The sequence below is a fragment of the Penicillium samsonianum genome (genome assembly GCF_028829775.1).
Source record: "Penicillium samsonianum strain IBT 33392 chromosome Unknown utg000003l_segment0_segment0, whole genome shotgun sequence".
Taxonomy (NCBI): Eukaryota; Fungi; Ascomycota; class Eurotiomycetes; order Eurotiales; family Aspergillaceae; genus Penicillium; species Penicillium samsonianum.
Window position 1 is genome coordinate 7,472,407 of NW_026643261.1, and position 19,791 is coordinate 7,492,197.

Consider the following 19,791-nt stretch of genomic DNA (forward strand, 5'->3'; position numbering starts at 1 on the left):
TTATGAGAGTAACAAGAATAGCCGGCCGCTTATGCGGCCTTGCCAAGTATTTTCTCAGTGGTCTCTTCAGATAGCCTTCTCATTTGTCTTCTCAGATAGTCTTTTCAGATATCTGTTTTTATAGATTTTTGTCCCACTTCTCAGTTTCATATATGGATGGCGGAAAAAGGCGGAAAAAGGCGGAAAAAGGCTTAATTTGTGAAATGGACTTTTCTATGTGCAACCTTTGATAAACATAATCCCTACTCTGGTAAAAAGCCCATTAAAAACGCCTTTCCCATGTATGAAATACGACTACCAGTTAGTAGTATCTAGTATCACCTTACTTCGCTCAGATTTAGTCACATAAATTGCAATTTACAAGCTTTCTTCTTAGATGTCTCTCGCTAAAATATTTTGCATGAAAGAGAAATGACAAAAAAAACCGTAAAAATAAAATTAGAAATATTGAAGCTAATATCCGAGACAGGTTACATGTTCTACATACAATTCCGAGGTTTGGAGTCACGAGACGAGGCTGTGACCCTGTCACTTCTTCGTTTCCTGAGAACCAACCACTATAGGAACCTGCCCATCAAGCACACTCGGTGATGAAGACCCGCGTAGATCGTCGAGCAGCGCCCGCTCACCAATCTGCTCATCGATAAACTGCGCGCGGTCCAGGCCAATCATTTCCACCTCCTCATGCACCCGCAACTGCATCCCCGGTGTGAACTTGAGAATGTAGAGCAGGATACACGAGACAATGAAAGAATATGCCGATATAGCACACACCTCGGCCAATTGTTTCCCAACTTGCATTCCGTTGCCGTCAATGCCCCCAGTAGCCTCGGTCACGCCATCCAACCCGGCAATAGACTGCGACGCAAAGATCCCGGTAAGGAATGCCCCCACTATCCCGCCGATACCGTGCAGCTTGAATACATCCATCCCCTCGTCTATGTGTAACCACTCGTTGATGTCTTGGAGGAGGGCGCAGACGATGCTCGTGAGGAACCCGATAACGGCAGCAAGCCACACGGACACAAATCCGGCGGCTGGCGTGATGCCAACTAGCCCTGCGATTGCGCCTTCGCACGCTCCTACTACCGAAAATTTTCCACGATGCTTGATATAGTCGACCAGCACCCATCCTAGTACTCCTGTGCAAGCCGCAGTGTTGGTGTTGAATGCCGCTAGCATTGCCCGCACGCTAGCATTGAGAGTCGAGCCGCCCTGAAAAATGACTGCTGTCAGATTGTGTTTCAGAAAAAGGCACAGTTGTGACATACGTTGAACCCAAACCATCCAAACCAGATCAAGGCCGTCCCCAAGAAGACTAAGGTGGTGTTGTGAGGTTTCGTTTGTGAAGGGCGGTCGATATTCTTGCGCTTCCCCAGAACAAAGGCATAAGCTAATGCCGACCAACCAGATGCGATGTGAACTGGGCCGCCGCCGGCGAAATCAAGCGATGGGAGATTATACAGCCATCCGTTGCTGTTCCAGGTCCAACATGCTAGGGGACAGTAGACGACAGTCGCCCAACAGAAGCTAAAGATCAGTGAGGGGATCATGTTGCCTCGTTCGAATGCTCCGCCGACAACAATCATGACCTACCACAAGATTCCATTAGCTTTGATTTCTCAACATTGAGTTGTCAGTTGTTGCTTACTGTGCACGCGCAGAATAGAAGCTGATAAAAGCAGAATACAATCTCTGGAAGATCGGCTGAGCCAGGCGATGGCGCTACCATCACACCTCTCAACCCGAAGTTCTTAAGGGTTCCAATGAATGGACTTGCATCCCGGGCATAAGCTAACGAGTAACCCCAAAATATCCACTGGAACGTTATTCTGGTGGGATCTTTCGTGTCAGACGATGTACTCGTGGGGTTTGAAGAAGAACTCAACATACACAGCCACAACCATGAACGCCTGGAATAGTAATGCCAGCGCTGATTTTCTCCGTGCGAGACCACTATAGAGAAGACCGATTCCGGGGATAATCAACCAAACAATGAACGAGCAAAGGATGATGTAGGTATAGTTCCACTCGACGCCTGCATATTGCGCATTCACATCAACCTTGAGTGGATCTCCACCTGTTGGGGTAGACGCATTGTAGACTGGCTATATTATATGACCGTGTCAGCTGCGTGCAAGTGCCGTTTCAACCATACTAGACTTACGGCGTCGGCCATGATGAGAGCTAGAATGGGTCACAATCCTAAATCCTTGATCCAGGGGTCCACAGCACATATATCCTCTAGCAGAGTGGACCATCACATAGCTCATAATAGCTAAAACAAATAATTCCGAGCACCTTATCTATGTTATGATAGCAGCCAAGACTTCATTGTATCAATGGGGAGCTTTGAATCTAGAGTAGTTGCCCACAGTTCATGGGAATTCGCCCACTCCCTTCAATTTCTATGACTGTCAGATCAATTATTTATGATAAGAGGACTTAATTCGATCTGATCTAAGATAAGGATCCGAGACGGGAATGTTTCATAGAGTTTCAACCATCCAATTACATCTCGTTCTCGTGCTGACGCCGGATCTTACAACCCTCTAGGGCTTAGGCTCTTGTTATCGAACGCCTATCTTATCTGGGGAATGGTCCTCCAAGGTTGGCGCATGGTTTACACGTGTCTTGGAGTTTGAATAGTAGTCTCGAAAATAGTACGGAGTGGCCTCTATTGTATTAAAGGAAGTAATAGATTAAAAGCGGATAGGGTGCCAAACCAGGATCGAAATGTCCAGGTATAAAGGCCTCCACAGCCCCATCCTCGCGTCCCCAATAGTTCCATTCTTCCCAGCCAATGTTAACATCAGCCAAACTGTGAACTACACCGCTGCCAAAACAAACCTTACGATTATAAACCAGCTTATGGCTCCTTGTATATCTTTACACTATACCTAACAGGAGATGAATATTGTGGTTAGAATAAAAGCTGTGGGGCTTTCTTATTGATGAGGCTGAGTAGTTACTGCGGGGCATGTCATAGGTCATAGGGAGATCTAAGACACATGTGCAGACATTGGCCAGTAGTCCAACTTCCAGAATTGAATCATTTTAACCTGCCATTTGGGGCATAGAAGTGTGAACTTGATTGGTCGTTGCATTTTTGGCCAAAGGAGTCCCAACGTTCATTCGGTACGAAATCTTAGTAGGAATTTGAAGCTAAATTGAAGATTGTTGCGGTTTTATTTGTGAATAGGTAGGATTCCGAAGTTGATGCTATCTTGACAGGTTTATTAAGGGGGTTCAGAAGCCCTGTGGGTTGTGGTTTATAATTATATTAGTGGGCGCGTAGAGAGGGGTCTATTATTACGTTTTATGCATTGACATTGGTCAGATATACAGATAGAACCTGGGAATGTAAATGCTACATGAACCGGTTTCATCTTAAGCAAGTTCTCTCTGTTGAACCACCATTAAAGGGTAAATTCACTTGATCCAGATCATCCAGTTTCAGCCCTATAATGTTGCTATGGACCCTACGGGAGGCTGAGTACAGAGGTGGGGATAAGAATAGAAAATAGGAATGCTGTGGCTGGGGCGCCTATATACAATAAACCAACATATGTACAGAGTACATATATTTCGTATGGAATACTTCATACTCCATAGGTAATCCTTACTTGATGTAAAAGAACCTTGGAAAGAATGTAACTTGCACAGCCACAGGGCCTTGTTGCGAGCCGCTCCCCAGTGAGGCTCCGTGAAAAAAGCGGAGCATTTTGATTCCTGTTCCTTCTTTGAACAAGGCTGACAGGCATTCCCTGTGCCACAGACTAAGATTTAATAAGTTGGTCTTATTGATCTTGCTATTCTTATTAGTCTTGCATAGAATCATAAGTGGAGGGATGCGCCCGGCGCTTGTTCAGCTGTTCCCCTCATCTCCGACTGATCTTCCGGCCCCATCGCTTCTTCTGTTTTTTTTTTTTAATCTTCCTCCTTCATTTACTCTTTGATTCCTGATTTTCAACTTTAAATTCAACTTCTACTATTTGGGGCTTTGTCTGTCCAATCCCAGTCTCGACTGCCTTATGTATTGGGGGCATCAAAGACCACACCAGGACACCGGGTCATCAGGACAGAACAACAGGATACCAAACACACGTGGGCAACAAACTCCAATATAGCTTGCATAGATCATACGAACACCCCCACTCGATGCTCTTTTAATCGGCTTAATTTGATACCTCCTATTTTCGCGGTCAATCTTAGGCTAATTGACCGCCATTTGAATATGTCGCGCGCCTCCCCACTCAGCGCTCAGGGGCAATCGCCAGCAGATGCGATCCAGGATCGATATGCTCCGGACCCTTACCTGTCAGCCGCATCCGATCCGGAGGAAATCTCCTTTCAGGCCAGTGCCATTCGACTAACGCCAACGCCATCGCGGGGGAGTCCTGGGCACAGTGCGGGACCTGGCTCGTCCCCTCATGAGGACGCTCGAATCGACTCCACAATCCAGGGCTATTTGGACCCAAGAGCAAATGATTATACGGACCTAAGCACTTGCAACTCCCCTATTTCTGATACAAGTGTTTTCGTGGAACCAAAAGATATCGAACTGGCAAGTGGTTCGACCTGGCAAAATGAAAATCTTCCATCGTACAGGATCGGGGAGGACAATGTGCCCATCGGTCCGGCATGGGGTTCGTCCATGGCACCGAATGTCTTTCAGTGGACGAGCTCGGACCACAACCCGAATCCGAATCCATCATCCACGCTGGCAGGTCTAGAGCCTCAGGGCAATTCTAGCACACAGCAATCGATCCCCACCTCGTACCAGTCTGGCCTCGGTGTCCTTAACGCAGGCACCGAGCCATCGGGACTCGGTGTCTTGGCAAACGAGGGGTTGACCGCAGAGCTAGCGTCGAGCGCAACCAGGGGAAGAAGCCCCGTCGTCAAGATTACAACCTTCACTCGAGGGGATTCGCCCAAGGATCGCAGCACGTCCCCCCAAAGACATCTCGGCCAGTCATTTGCACACCTATCTGCCAATCCAAGCGAGCTGGAAGACGAAGATGATGGCGATCGTCATTCGGTCTCGTCTGTTCCCGTGAAGCGATCTGAGAGCGGCGGATGGATTCCAAACTCATCAACCCATCTAGCTGGCATTGACCCAAGGTCCCGTGGAGACGAATTCGTGCCAAGTCCGAATGACGTCTATGTTCAGCGAGAACGGAACGAGAAGAACGAGGACATTTCCCACTGGTCTGTCTCTGTGAGCGCAGCCAACTCGCCTAGTCCACCGCGTCCACGCCCACACCATGTTTCGAGGAGACTTCGAGCGAGGAGTACCGGGGATCACCCTCTGAAACAGGAAGATTATTTCAACCTAAAATCTCGCACCGGAGACGCATCATTCCCTGGACCTGGGGTATTAGTTCATGAAAGCAGCGACGACCTCAGCGAAGATGAAGCAAGCATTGACATTTACTCCGACGAGCCTTCAGCCGATGTAGATGAACCTGGCAGATATGATCGCAGCACCCCCGAGGTCTATTCATCTTTCTCACCGACAGAAGCTGAGGAAAGCATCCGTCTTTACCCCTGGCATGATCCCCCTCGCGATCCGACACCCAGATCGCAAGCGATGCAGCCGGACAGCTCTACCGACGCTATGATAGCTTTTAACAGACGTGTGCGGGATCTCGAAACAGCATCGCTCGCAGCAACAATTGATAACAATAGCATTATCAATGTGGGTACATCCCTCGAGAACTTTTCCTTTACCGAACAACCCAAGAAACGCACTAGTCTGTTTAAGCGTCAATTTCTGCAGGCATCCTCGAAGTTGAAGCGCCAAGCATCTGACCTTTCCATCGGTCAATCTCATAGCTACCCCGGGCTTCCGCAGCGTGATACAGAGGACTCACTGGCAAAACCGAGTTACTCACCCCGAAATGGGTTCTTGCACCGTCGTCATTCGCGGTCGCCAAGCCTGAGCAACGCACTTCTTTCAATGACCAGCCAAATGGCCGCTGTCGGGGGTAGCCAGCCTGTCCGAGCAGTGTCGCCTGCACCCTCGCCGAATCCGGAGAGGAGTTCCTTGAACATCCAATTCAAGGGCCGAGGTCGAAGCAGAAGCGAGATCCCCCGACCAAGTAGCCCCGGGCTAATAAATCTTATGACCGCTCATGGTGGACCACCAGTTCCAAACATCACATCGCCTCGAGTCAGTTCGGACACCGACCAAACACCCAGAAGTTCACCTCTGGGCCCTGAAACCGGAGACGCTGAAGATGAGAATGATGTTGACACCAGCAATAACAAAGGCGTGGTTATGGATTTCCCTGCTGTTCAAAGTCTGCCAGTGCCAACAATCGAAGGGTTCAGGTCGCAGATCATGCAGTTGAACCCAAGACTTGAGCCGGCTTTGATTCATCGCCTGGCACATGAGCAAAACCGTCGATACAAGATCTTGGTTGATTTGCAGCAGAAGCATTCTATTGCAGCTGCCAACCACATGTGTAAATCTGGCAACTTTTGTACTGTTCAGGGAGGGCAACCCACTCTGTTGCAGGACCCCAAGGCCCCGCACGACCCCGAGGCAGGACAGATCCAGTTCCAAGTGACAAGTTTCAATTATGGGCAAGAGCAACAGTATTCTCCAGGCGACGGTACGGGGGCCGCGGCACAGTTCCCTCCTGGTGTGCCCCTTCCGCCGGTCAGTCGCCTTCCCGCCCGGTTTGAGTGCCCCATTTGCTTTGAAGTGAAAACGTTCCAGAAACCATCCGACTGGTCCAAACACGTTCACGAAGATGTGCAGCCATTTACTTGCACATTCCCCCACTGCACCGAGCCCAAGTCATTCAAGCGTAAAGCAGACTGGGTTCGCCATGAGAACGAGAAGCACCGGCACCTGGAGTGGTGGACCTGTGCATTCCCCGAGTGCAATCACAAATGCTACCGTAAGGACAATTTCGTTCAGCATTTGGTCCGGGAACACAAAATGCCAGAGCCCAAGATCAAAAAGACGGGCAAAGCCTCTGGCACTGTGGATGCTGAGACTGTGCCGAATAGCCGAAGGGAGCAGGAGCTTGATCGATTGTGGCAAATGGTCGAAGAATGTCGGCATGACACCGCGCAAGCCCCTCAGGAGGAGCCATGCCGCTTCTGCGGGAATGTCTGTAGCGAGTGGAGAAAGTTGTCAGTCCACCTTGGTAAACACCTAGAACAGCTAGCCCTGCCCGTTTTGCGATTAGCGAAGCCGAGCAGCGCTCCAACCCATGTCGCCAACCCCAGCCAAGTGGAGCCGAATCGCAGATCATCGGCCGCAACCTATCCCTCTGTCGCGCCATATCACCCTGGACAAGAAGTACCCGAAACGGCCTCGACCCATCTGCAGCCGCAGTATGCGATCCGAAACACTAGCACACCCGCTAACCCTGCGTTCTCGATCAACAACGTTCCGCTGACAAATTATCCCACGATCTCCGGCGGCGAACTTTCCATGGAGCCCGAGTCAATGACGGACTCTCTTACCCCTGATCAGTTCTCAGGGTACACGCACGCGACGGGCCAATTTGACCAAACTACTCTCCACCCCGCTCAGGCCCAGGCCTATCCCCTGCATCAGAACTCGGTGACATACCCACCGCCTTATAACGCCGTTCCGAGATCGAGATCCTCGGAGGCAGATCTCATGCTGCAACACTCGTATCCTCTCGCCCAGTTTCTCCCTCATCCCTCTCTGTACCCCGCCGATGGGAATTACCCAGCTTACCAACCCATGGAGTCCAATATCCCCTACACTTCTGCGACTTACTCTTCTGGATGTCCCTCCCGAATGTGATTATAGATACGATGCTCCCTTGAGATCGACTTCCCCCTCTTTTTTCTTCTTTACTGCTTATTCCCCTTCTCCGTTCTGCTCTCAGTTCTTCCACATTGGCTGCATCGTAATAGATAGCGCATGATCACTAGAGGAATTCCTGTGACTTTTTTTTCCCCAGCATCAGGAGAGTTATGCAAGCAGGTCCCAATCCTATGCATTTCTGGAATGATGACTATGATGATGATTTAGCATGCTCCTTTTTTAAAAAACATGTGCTCTCAATATCTCTATATATATTTCGGGCGCTCAGGAATTCCGTTTCAGACCGAATGGCGTATATGCTAAACGGTGCATGGCATATGAGAGATCAGATTTATGTTTTGGCTTTTCCTCTTTTGTACTAGGCTGTTCCCACTTGAACACTGGTTCCACGGTTCATCAGAACATAAAGTACCGGACATCTGGAGATCAACAATGGTAATCTGAGACATACGGAGTATCATGAATTCAAAATACCCCAACCTTGGAAGTCTCGTTTCAAAGTTAAACAACCCCTTGATTCCTAAATCCGAAACTGCACAACATGTACTCTGTACTCCGTATCGCGTATAAACGTGCGCATTTATCTTATTTATCCCTTGCGGCACGAACATGGCAAGAGAGTATCGCCGTCGATCAGCCTTGCCGATCGTCTGTCCTGTCACAGCCTAATCTTGTCCTTGCTTCCTTGCAGCCCCCTCCTCCCCTTTAGAGACTTATCGTAAGATCTTCGTGAGGGGCTGGAATTGTCTTGCATGCCTCGTGCAGGGGGACTAACGACATTTTCTGTGTGCGTGGGTGTGGGTGCGTGATACGTGTAAACTATGGATATATTTGAGGTTATGTTAGAAGCGGGCTGAGTCAACCCCGGGACCCTGGGAGATGGGGGGTGTCGGCAGCCGATCGTGAACTGGACGACCTCGGGAGGCCTAGGATGAAGGTGATGGGCCGTTATTGGATGTTGACTATCAGCCTCATATTTTTGGTATGGAAGACATCATCACAGTTTACGAAATAGCCCTTTACAAATTAGTATTTACCCGGGCGAAGGGGCTGTGCAATCAAGGGATGACATGTTGCATTCCACGCTGGCAACACGCGAGGGTGAACTTTGTCTTAGCTTTTACCTTCTCAAATTTCTGTTTTGCTTTTTCTTTTTCTTCCTTTTTTTAAAAAATGTATATTCTTTTTGAGCATATTCCTAATCATGTTCGCTAAACACATTCCAACCCTTGAATTGCCTGTCGCGTGGTGAAGTCAACCGGCTCGGGGCGAGGGTGTGGAGCTTGCGTGTCTCTCGCGTGTAGGGTTTGGCATTTGCATGCATCGTGAGCCTTTTAATACTGTGCCCCTCCCATTTGACTGCTTATTCTCTCTCGACTTTACGAATTTCATCACTTTCTTTATAGTACCTTATTAGATATAGCCATGGAGGTTCGTGCCCTGCTTACTCTATACACCCCCGCGGCTCTCCACATGAATAATCTAACTCCACCCCAGGAAACTCAGCTGGACTGGAATGACTCCACGGATGTCCTTCAAGGCATCATGGTTGGACACGAAGGACATGATCTGTCCGATCCTAAATCCTCAAATCTCCCCTTCGATGCCGCAAACCCACTGCTAGACCTCCAACTCGGATCGCTCGATCCATCACTTAACCACCCACTCTTAAGCCAATGGCCTTCACACCCCCGAGACCTATACTACTCCCAATACACTCACTCTCGCCTGACAGGCGATCAAGATGCCTGGAATCCGCTGCTGGCCACCGGTGTCCCGGCCACCTCGTCCATCTCGCATATGAACATGCCTGCCCAGATGCCCGACCAGGACTGCTGCTTCTCGCAACATCACTATAGCGAGCCATCTGAGAACGGAAGCCAGTATATGGATAGCTATCACTCTGCTGATTCCGGCTACGGTGGGACCAGCTGTGCGACGCAATCTGTTGTTGCTTCTTCATACAGCGTGGACTCCTCGAGCCCGCAGATGGACATGACAGAGAATATCTCCACCGAGTCGGGGCCTTCGTTTGATCATGCCAAGTATGGGTCTGTGTCTGAGTCATCGTACACATCGGAGTTTATGGGCTCGCCATCGCAGCTGGTTGATGCCTCGATGCGATGCGAGCATCCATCATGCAAGTGGGTTGGGAAATGCCCTTCGGACAAAAGGTACGTGCTTTGGTTTGCGATTTCAGTATTGTGATGGCAGCAAACTAACTTTCACAGGAAACACGAGGCTCGCCACAAGAAGCTCTTCAAATGCGACGTGCCAAATTGCCCGCGGAAGGACGGGTTTGGCACCATTAATGATCTTGCCCGTCATAAGAAATGTGTTCACAATAAAGAGCCCGAGCGTGGGCCCAAGATGTTGTACATGTGTTTCGGGACAAACTGCCCGCGCCCGAACAAGAGGTGGCCGCGCCTGGATAACTTCAAGCAGCACCTGAACCGGATGCACCATGAAGAGGATGGGGAGGGACTCTTGAAAAAGTGAGTTTTAAATGGGACATCCAATCTGACAAGCACTAATTTATGAATAGGTCCATGGATTGGTATGAGACAGTCATCCTTTGCCAACCAGAACAGAGCTTCGACGAGCGTAGCTCAAGAGATGAGTCGGTATTAGAAGCGGAAGAAGACGAGGCGTCCGTCCAGTCGACTGCCGATCTCGAGCCGGAATATGGTTCAATGTCCCAACAGAGGACCGACGTCTTCACATTTGGTGCTGCCACGCCGAGACCCCCTCAGTATGATACGCCGTCTCTTGTTGACTCGACATCTCCTCAATTCCCCGCTTTTGGCTCCCTGGGTCTGTCAACAACGACTCAAAATTCGTCCGCTGAACGCGGCATCACAAAGTCCGATGGATCGGTTGCAGATGCAGCTGATAACTTAATCAACGCCATGACGAAGATGATGAACAACCGCGGGCGGAGACCAAGTCAGAATATCGACGAGGGGATCGACCTTGAAACCGACGCTGCTCAGCTATCCCAGCCCCAGCGGCAAATGCTGCAGAAGGTTCTTTCGGTGGCCCTGGAACGGTTATCCGACGACAACGAAGCAACCACACAAGATCCTGATAGCGAAAAGCGTGGCTGGTTCCAATGTGACGCGTGCCCAAAGCAGACCCGGCTACGATGTGAAATGAAGTAAGCTGCCCCTGACCCTTCCGTGTTATCATCAGGGTATTAACCACAGCTTCACCAGGAAACACCAGAAGCGTCACGAACGACCATACGGCTGTACATTCCCCCACTGCGCTAAGTCATTTGGCAGCAAAGCTGACTGGAAGCGCCACGAGAGCTCCCAGCATCTCGGTATGCCAAGTTGGTTCTGCACAGAACACGATGTGCAAACAGGCGCCTCGTGCGAGCGGCTGTTCTATCGACCCGACACATATACCCACCACCTGCGCCAGCACGGGATTCATGAATATCACGTCGCAGCTTCGGCTGGCAATAACCGGCTCGATCTGGCTGGCCAGTCGCACTTCTGGTGTGGGTTCTGTAACCACAGAGTCCCACTAAAGAACCATGGCCCGGAGGCCCTGGATGAGAGGTTCAATCATATCGATATTGAGCATTTCAAGAAAGGAGAGAGGGGTCAGGACTGGCGGTTCCCATCTTCGTCACTCGAGGGAGACGAGATGGATCAGACTAAGGATGTTGCGGTACAGACGTTCGACCACAGTCGGAAGGCTTCAACGACCGGCGAGCGGAAGCGCAAGTATGCTGCGGCATAACATGCCAGGGTTTTTGAATACTGGAATCCTCCGTAATATAATAAGAATATTCTGCAATGTTTGGTTTATTGGGATATCATCAAGACAATGTATCTCCAAGTCTGGAATTGCCATGGCATTATTCAAAGCCACAATATAATATGGTGTTGAGCATCAATGAAACATAATATGGTACAGATTTTCTCAAGATTTTTCTCAAGATCGGATTTATTTCTGGGTGCTAGTAATCTCCCGGGCCTCTTTCTCTAGCACGGCCACTTGCTCTGCAGAAAGGGTAAGCAACATGCATGATAGGGTAATGCATTAATTTTTATTGATCTCACCATTCTTTGCCACCTTAGTCTCATCCATCTCCAACTTTAACCAAGTCCAATAAAGGACCTGGTAGACGAACACGCCCCCCAAGAAGACCTTGGCGAAGGGGCCAGTAAAGGTTCGATATTGGTTCATCTAGATAGAAAATTAGAGGATTGCAATTCAATACTACGGTCCTTTAAAGAAAAGCATATACATACCCCTTCTTTGTATGCACTCGGCTTCTCAGATGAGTTGAATATAGCATGTGTGGAGGTGAAGGTGCGTCGTCTCATGGGAGCTCGAGCGGATTGAAAAGACATCACAGCCGGCGTAAACCGACGAGCTGATTGTGAAAACATAATGTGATTTTAAGAAGGTTGCCTTCTTTCTCGTTGTTATCCGAGGAGACTAGCCAGGGTGATGTTGAAGTTCGCGTTCCATTTCGGGTATAGTGGTCTTGGCGTTGGTTCCTCAGGTGTCAATTTATTACATCGTCTCTCGCTTTCTCTCTCTCTCATAATTATACAGGCTGTATCCAGAATAAATCGAGACAAAAGCTAAGTACGTAGTTTTCAAGTGGCGCACGCTTGCTAGAAATGGGGTTGAAAGAATGTACTTTGGTTACCGCAACATTGGAAGGCAGTTCTAGTCTAGGAGTGGTCTGATTTATATCGATGGTCGAGTAGTACCTTTTTTCTTCCATCGAATCTCGGTTTCTTCCAGGCTAATCGATTATGTTCCTTTTGGGCGTCGGCGCTTGACCACCCAATGATGTGATATTTACATAATGTGTAGGCTTCTTTTTCTTTCTTTTTTTTTTCCAAGCTTGGAGGTGGTAACTTGCTGTACATGTAATTCATCTCCAAAATAATATCTTTCAGTATGGCCTGGCAAATAGAGTCTTGGAAGATTGAACGCATCAAAATCTACAAACGTGATGGATATGTATGGCGATACAAATTTGTATACAGCAAAGGCAACCGAAAAGCTCGTTGTGAGCTCGATCTCTTCGTAAAGCTTATCATGGGTGATTACCATGTCCGTGAACTTGCTCAGCAGGAGGAAACACTGAAAGAAAAGGGCCGGGCACTCCGAAAAATGCGAAACGCGGACGAAGATGAAGCACAGCTCCAGAAACTGGAGGAAGAGCAAGAGGCGCTCCGGAAGAAATGTTGGTATCAGGAGTGGGAGCTCTACAATTGGCAATGCAGCATTCCCAGTGGCCCTATAAAACTTGCCTATGAATCATTAAGAAAGAATCCAAAATGGTATATGCAAAAGGAACTGATCAAGGATTGTGCTGCGCGAGGTGGTTGCTGCGGGCGTGGCTGTGGGTGCTTCGAGAAACGCGAGTCTACTCCTGGACGAGACATGGGAGCCGGGCACTGCACCACTGGGTGTGCATGCTGCTTGAGCTTCCGAGGATATGAGCTCACTGCAACAGAGAGGGACGACATTAGAGATGCGCTGAAAGCGAATCTCGAGGACCGGAATATGAGAAATTATCTTCTCACATTGTCGCGCGCTTACTTGATAAGGGACAAGGAGGTTGAGAAGAAGGTCGAGGATGTCGATTCGGCGCCAAAGCGGTCCAAATGGAGGGAAATTATCGGAAGGAAGTAGATGGCTACTCGTGTAATGATGCCTTTGACACTATTGCTTGGAGTTGGAGATTCAACGGTTGGGCTATATACATATAGTCAATGGAATTCATCGCTACTATTATTAAAATGGTTATCTTGGCAGGGAGAAAAAATTGCACACCGTTGATTTCACGATAGCAACGCCCTGGGCCTTGTGTCAAGGTATATATTGGAGAGCTTTCATCAGTGCTTTAGTGCGACATGAGTGAAATGACATCAATAGGAACATCTTGATATCAAATTAAGAGGTCTATAATAAGACAAACTGCACTAGGAAGACGACAATATAGACGGCAATATATTCTTAATTGGCTTGGATGGGTTAGATGAGTATCGGTGTATGTCATGTAGATCTTCAGGGCTGTCCAGCACGAGCCACTGCTGAGTCAGCAGCACATGATATCAGGTCCGGTCGAAAGCGTCGCAGAAAAAAAGACAACGAAAAGGAAAAAACAAAGGGCGCTATTCTCGTCTTCTTCATGTCCCAAATTGTCCTCTGACACCTCCTGTCATCATTGTATCATGCCATTCCCCCACACCTCCATCAATCCTGAATGTGCCGTATTGGGGCATCAAAATGGTTGAGAGAATCCATTTAGCCAATTCAGGAGGGGAATGGAGCACTACAATAGCTAGATTCATGGGGGCTTGATTCATGGGCTGAAGGGTGACAATGGCTATTGAAGCAATTCCCCCCATTGAGAGAGGGTGGCACGTGCGCTTTGTTGACTAATTGAGGCGCCACAATAAGTGGCTGATGCATTCAGGCAGTCAGCCCCAATGAGCGCGAGTCCTTTCCGCCCTTCTTCCCTGAAGTCTTTGTTCCTCGAGTTCCCATCGTCTTCTACTTTCTTTTACTTTCAACAATTCTTCCCTTGTACTGCGCATTTGTCTTGGTGGCTGACTGCTTTCCCACACTTTTGTTTTCCCACGCGTTCCCGAGTCCGTGAGACCCTTCCACCTCTGCCCCAATTGCGCTCCACCACCGTGCGGTCTCCGCTAACATATTGATCAGCAATTGTCGGGAAGAAAGTGTCAAGGTTGCTGCTGTAACAGGCAGATTCTTTCCTTTTGATCGAGTGGTCCAGCTGTTGCTGGCGACAACTGAACCATTCGTAAGTGTTGTCCCTCCTGCCCGCATCGCGCATGGTCGTTGATCCGTCTTTTTCCATCTTTTTATCTTCCTTGTTATCTGGGCCATTGACCCCGTTGACTGTGTCCTTATTGTACTTCCCAAATTGGACCGTTTTGTGCTGACTTTGTGGTTTCAAAGTGATCCCCCAATCACCCAAACTACGCCATGGCTCGTGGCGCAAAGCGTACCCTGGACGAGGTTGCCAACAAGTCCGACTCCGACGATGAGGACTACAGCGATCACGCTCACTACTCGCGTTCGACTGGCCGGAAGTCGAAGGCCAGCCCCAAGAAAAAGTCTCGGCCGGCCCCAAAGAAGAGACGGCGCGGCTCAGACGACGGTCTTACCTCGGACGAGGAAGACCTGTCCGAGGATTTTGATTTCGATGAGGTGGAAGAAGAATCGGAGGAGGAAGTTGAACGCAATGTCAGAGGAACGGCGCGTCGACGAACCACCCAGAGCCGTCGCCCGCACTACGAGGAACCCGATTCATCAGAAGAGCTGCTCAACGATGATGGTGAGAATGAGACTCGACCTCCTCCACGCAAGAGCACTGTCATCACGTTGAAACTCCCACCCAATTACTTGGCCTTCTCTAAACGTGTAACCCGCCGTACCCGTGACGCTTCAGAGGATATCTACGCCCTTACCAACTCTGGCCGTCACATACAAACCGTTGAGCGAGGTACACATACTCCAGAAGCCGAGATTCTATCCCCGTCTCGCCGCGTTGCCAGAGTCGACCGCTTGGCCAAGCGCACAATCATTGATGAAGAGGATGAGGACGCCGAAGGACATGAGGATGTCGAGGAAGTCATCGATGAAACGACTATTCAGGGCTCACAAATGGAGGTACTGGAAAGTGACGTGCATCAAGGCGGCGCTGAAGGTGATACATTGCCAGTGAATGATGGAGACGACGAACCAATTGACGAAGAAATGCCGGATGAAGACGTTGTCCCTGAATCAGAAAATGGCGATGCGAAGAATGATCATTCTGAACACACCGATGAACTCCCAACAACTCGGCGACGAGGCAGACTCTCCCACGAGCAAAGTCTCGAGGAGAATGCCGCGCAAGACGCGGAGACAAATGAAGAATCGCAACTACGTCGATCCAGCCGTAAGCAGCCGTCTCGAAGCTCACAGCGCAAAAGCAAAAATGAAGAAAGTGATTTCGAGCCAGAGGAGGAGCCATCGAATGATGAGGAGGAAGACTCGGAGCCTGAGTCGCGTGCCTCTCCTCGCAAAGAAATTCAAGCTCGCGAGGAAGCCGAGGATAGCTCTGCCAGTCGGCGCCCTGGCCTACGCCAACGGCCCTCTCGAACCCGCGCACCCTCAGAGGAGGCAGAAGAACTCGCCGAAGAATTGGAAGACCTTACTGGCCGAGCCCGTCGCCGTGCGAAGCAAGCGGTCGTGTACGAGAAACCGCGTCGCAACCGAAAGGACGTTGATTATCGCATCATTCGACCTGAAATGCTTCAACCTAATGAAGACACCGACAACGAAGTGACAGGATCTCCATCCCGGCGTGGTCGGGGAGGTGGAGGCTGGCAACGCACTTTGTTCTCCACGTTGGGCCCATTCGGTGGCGGTGGTAATTCAGCAATTCTCGGTGTTCCTGGTGGCCCTACTGCAGTCGGAGGAGCAGACAGTGATAGCAGTGATGATGAAGGTGCCCAACAGCCAAATCGTGCTCCTGGTGTTGGAGTTGCAGTCACCCACAACCAGTCGGCTGACCCTGGTCAGAACTCGGCCGGCACGCCTGCAAACCTTGGCAAATTCAATAACAAGCAGGCATTGGCTGACGCGGATCCCCTGGGGGTTGACATGAATGTCAACTTTGACCATGTTGGTGGTTTGCAAGGGCACATTGACCAGTTGAAAGAAATGGTTTCTTTGCCGCTGCTGTACCCGGAAATCTTCCAGCGTTTCAAAATTACCCCTCCTCGCGGTGTTTTATTCCACGGTCCCCCTGGTACCGGAAAGACGCTCATGGCTCGGGCTTTAGCCAACAGCGTCAGCTCAGAAGGACGCAAGGTCACATTCTACATGAGAAAGGGTGCGGATGCATTGAGCAAATGGGTCGGTGAGGCTGAGCGACAACTTCGACTTCTTTTCGAAGAAGCTCGCAAGAACCAGCCTAGTATCATCTTCTTTGATGAGATTGACGGTAAGAGAGGCCCTTCCGAACCCGTACTTGACAATCGCTAATATTCTATATCAGGTTTGGCTCCCGTGAGATCGAGCAAACAAGAACAAATCCATGCCTCAATTGTCTCGACTCTGCTTGCATTGATGGACGGTATGGATGGCCGTGGTCAAGTGGTTGTCATCGGTGCTACCAATCGACCTGACTCTGTTGATCCTGCTCTTCGCCGCCCTGGTCGTTTTGACCGTGAATTCTATTTCTCGCTGCCTAATATCGAGGCACGTCGTGCTATTCTCGACATTCACACCAAGGAATGGGATCCTCCTCTTCCAAACAACATCAAAGATGAACTGGCGGATATGACCAAGGGTTATGGCGGTGCTGACCTACGAGCGCTTTGCACTGAGGCTGCAATCAATGCTGTACAAAGAAGATACCCCCAAATCTACAAATCAGACCAAAAGCTCGTGATCGATCCGAAGACAATCGATGTCGCCCCCAAAGATTTCATGCTGGCAATCAAGAAGATGGTGCCCTCTTCAGAGCGGTCTACCTCATCTGGTGCGAATGCCCTCCCTCCGAACATTGAACCCTTGCTTCGTCATCCATTATCCGAAGTCAGATCTTTGCTGTCCGAGATTCTTCCACAGCGAAAGAAACTTACTGCTCTCGAGGAGGCTCAATATGAGGAGCCGGATGATGGTGCAGGCTTCACCCGAGAGCTCCTTTTGCAGGAGTTTGATCGCTCGCGTGTCTTCCGACCCCGATTGCTCCTTCGGGGCCCCCACGGCATGGGCCAGCAATACCTCGCGGCCGCGCTACTGCATGTGTTTGAGGGCCTGCATGTGCAAGCCTTCGATCTCCCCACTTTGCTGGGTGACTCAACCCGCTCCCCAGAGGCAGCTGTCATTCAGCTATTCACGGAGGTCAAACGACACAAGCCGAGTGTGATTTACATTCCCAACATTCAATTGTGGTTGCAGACCGTCGGGCCTACTGTGATTTCTACCTTCATGAGTCTTTTGCGGTCGGTGCCACCTTCTGATCCAGTTCTTTTGCTTGGTATTCTTGAATCACAAGAAGAGGAAGTGGATGATGGTCTACTGAAGAACATGTTCGGGTTTTCCAAGAAGAACCTGTATGATCTATCTGCTCCAAATCATGATGCGCGTCGAGAATTCTTTGGAAAAATTATTGAATTCGTCAAGACTCTTCCGAAAGGATTCCCGAATCCAGAAAATCGCAAACTTCGTCAGCTGGAACAATTGGAAGTCGCGCCACCTCCGCCTCCCACGCCCGAGGCAGAGCTCACCAAGGAGGAGATCAAGGCCCAGAGGAAGAAAGATTACATATCCTTGAATCTTTTGAAAACCCGAATTCAGCCTATCATGGATCAAGTCAAGAGGTACAAGCGTTTCAGGTCGGGCGTGATCGATGAATCTCAAATCCGATACTTGTGGGAGGAAGAAAATCCCAACATTGTTACCAGTGATCTTCCCCCGGATCAACAGAATACCTTCCGGCCTTATGAGAAAGCATATGACAAACATGGTGTGTTGGGTCTCCGTGAAACTGCCACTGGGAAGTTCTACTACAACCTGGAGATTGTGACAATCGAAAAACGCCTTGCAAACGGATACTACAAACGCGCCATCGACTTTGTGGCGGATGTCAAGCGAATGGTCAAAGATGCTCGTCAGACTGGTGATCCGGAACGTATCTTGCGGTCAAGTGAACTTTTGACAAATGTCGAAGTTGATATCGCCGGTGTTCTGGTAGCCGAGCCAGCTCTTATGGCTGAATGTGAGCAGGTCTATCTGCGTGAGATGGCTCGCGAAAAGGAGGCCGCGGAGCGTGAGAAACGTGCCCAGGCGGAGAATGCAGCTCCTCCTATTCCTGAGCCTACCAATGTGTCGCACGATAACACTGAATCGGGCCTATCGACTGGCCCAATTCAACTCGGCGAGGCGTTCCCCGACAATGAGGATGACAAAAAAGCAGCTTCGCGCCCCGTGACCCCCACATTCCCGCTCAAGGGCTTCGCCAATGGGGAACATCACGGCGGTGGTTCGGATCTAAACGAGTTTGGTTCCCATGCTGTCGGCGCGAGCAATGGTACCCATGGAGATGGAGACGGCGACATTTTCATGTCCAATTCTGATGATCACTCGGGTAGCAAGGACACCCAGGGAAGCTCATTCGGGCCATCTGCACAGCCCAAGCCTCCTTATTCCCACACTGCACCTTCTCAGCAGATTCGTCGCGAATCTGGTCTTTCCAGCTTCTCTCAGCGAGGCCCCATGACTCCAATGGCCCCCGGATCTCAGCCAGCTGATTATACCAATGAAGCATCCACTACCCAGACGACTTCTGATAAGAAATCCTCTGAGAATTTGTCGAATCAAAACTACCACACTCAAAGCCCTCACGTCTCAAGAACCGAATACCCCGACCTTACTCCATACCCCGATCGCGTGTCGCAGGAAGACCACCTGCCCGACACCCAGCAAAACGACAGCAGCCAGCCTTCTCCCCATCCCCGGGACTCGTTGCTTAGCAATGCAGACACCCAGGAGAACAGTGGTTTGAATGGAAGCCAGTCGCAGTCGAAGCCACAACCTCCGCTGTTCGATGCACCCAACATGCCAGCAACCAATGCTTCGGCTAACTTGCAATCGATCCTGAACGAAGAACCCCATGAGCCATTCGTCCTCGATCTTGAGGTTGTTGAGCGTCTGCACACGCAGCTAACCTTGTCAACCAGCGGATTCTCAGTAGAGCAGCTGGAGCAAATCAACACCAATCTGATGGACTATGTGTGGCGCATGCGTGGAGAATGGAACCGTACCCGCGTCGCTGATGGTCTCGGCAAAACATACAATGCAGTCCTAGAAGACATGCAGGAGATGCAGGAGATCGGGCCCATCAGCCAACAGACCAAGGATATCTTGGCCAACCTGAGTTTCCAGTGAGAGCTGTGTGATGGGTCTACCAT

At 49.9% G+C, this 19,791-nt stretch overlaps 6 protein-coding genes across 6 annotated transcripts; 4 read left to right on the forward strand and 2 right to left on the reverse strand.

The window, feature by feature from the left end:
* Positions 1-528: 528 nt before the first annotated feature.
* N7471_006541 (ammonium transporter) lies at positions 529-2,179 on the reverse strand (the record flags this gene model as incomplete). The annotated part of the gene is made up of 5 exons (XM_057279260.1): positions 529-1,215; positions 1,272-1,592; positions 1,652-1,832; positions 1,894-2,108; positions 2,168-2,179. 5 exons carry the CDS (start codon positions 2,177-2,179, stop codon positions 529-531), a joined length of 1,416 nt encoding a protein of 471 aa, XP_057138870.1.
* Positions 2,180-4,237: 2,058 nt separating this feature from the next.
* N7471_006542 (putative C2H2 finger domain protein) lies at positions 4,238-7,795 on the forward strand (the record flags this gene model as incomplete). The annotated part of the gene is made up of 1 exon (XM_057279261.1): positions 4,238-7,795. One exon carries the CDS (start codon positions 4,238-4,240, stop codon positions 7,793-7,795), a length of 3,558 nt encoding a protein of 1,185 aa, XP_057138871.1.
* Positions 7,796-9,244: 1,449 nt separating this feature from the next.
* N7471_006543 (putative C2H2 finger domain protein) lies at positions 9,245-11,569 on the forward strand (the record flags this gene model as incomplete). The annotated part of the gene is made up of 5 exons (XM_057279262.1): positions 9,245-9,250; positions 9,317-9,993; positions 10,051-10,314; positions 10,365-10,976; positions 11,035-11,569. 5 exons carry the CDS (start codon positions 9,245-9,247, stop codon positions 11,567-11,569), a joined length of 2,094 nt encoding a protein of 697 aa, XP_057138872.1.
* A 207-nt stretch (positions 11,570-11,776) lies between these two features.
* On the reverse strand, positions 11,777-12,225 carry N7471_006544 (uncharacterized protein; the record flags this gene model as incomplete). The annotated part of the gene is made up of 3 exons (XM_057279263.1): positions 11,777-11,832; positions 11,893-12,019; positions 12,085-12,225. 3 exons carry the CDS (start codon positions 12,223-12,225, stop codon positions 11,777-11,779), a joined length of 324 nt encoding a protein of 107 aa, XP_057138873.1.
* Positions 12,226-12,889: 664 nt separating this feature from the next.
* N7471_006545 (uncharacterized protein) lies at positions 12,890-13,489 on the forward strand (the record flags this gene model as incomplete). Its single annotated transcript, XM_057279264.1, has 1 exon — positions 12,890-13,489. The coding sequence occupies one exon, from the start codon at positions 12,890-12,892 to the stop codon at positions 13,487-13,489; it is 600 nt and encodes a 199-aa protein (XP_057138874.1).
* Positions 13,490-14,809: 1,320 nt separating this feature from the next.
* Positions 14,810-19,768, forward strand: N7471_006546 (chromatin segregase YTA7; the record flags this gene model as incomplete). Its single annotated transcript, XM_057279265.1, has 2 exons — positions 14,810-16,817; positions 16,872-19,768. The coding sequence occupies 2 exons, from the start codon at positions 14,810-14,812 to the stop codon at positions 19,766-19,768; spliced, it is 4,905 nt and encodes a 1,634-aa protein (XP_057138875.1).
* Positions 19,769-19,791: the final 23 nt, after the last annotated feature.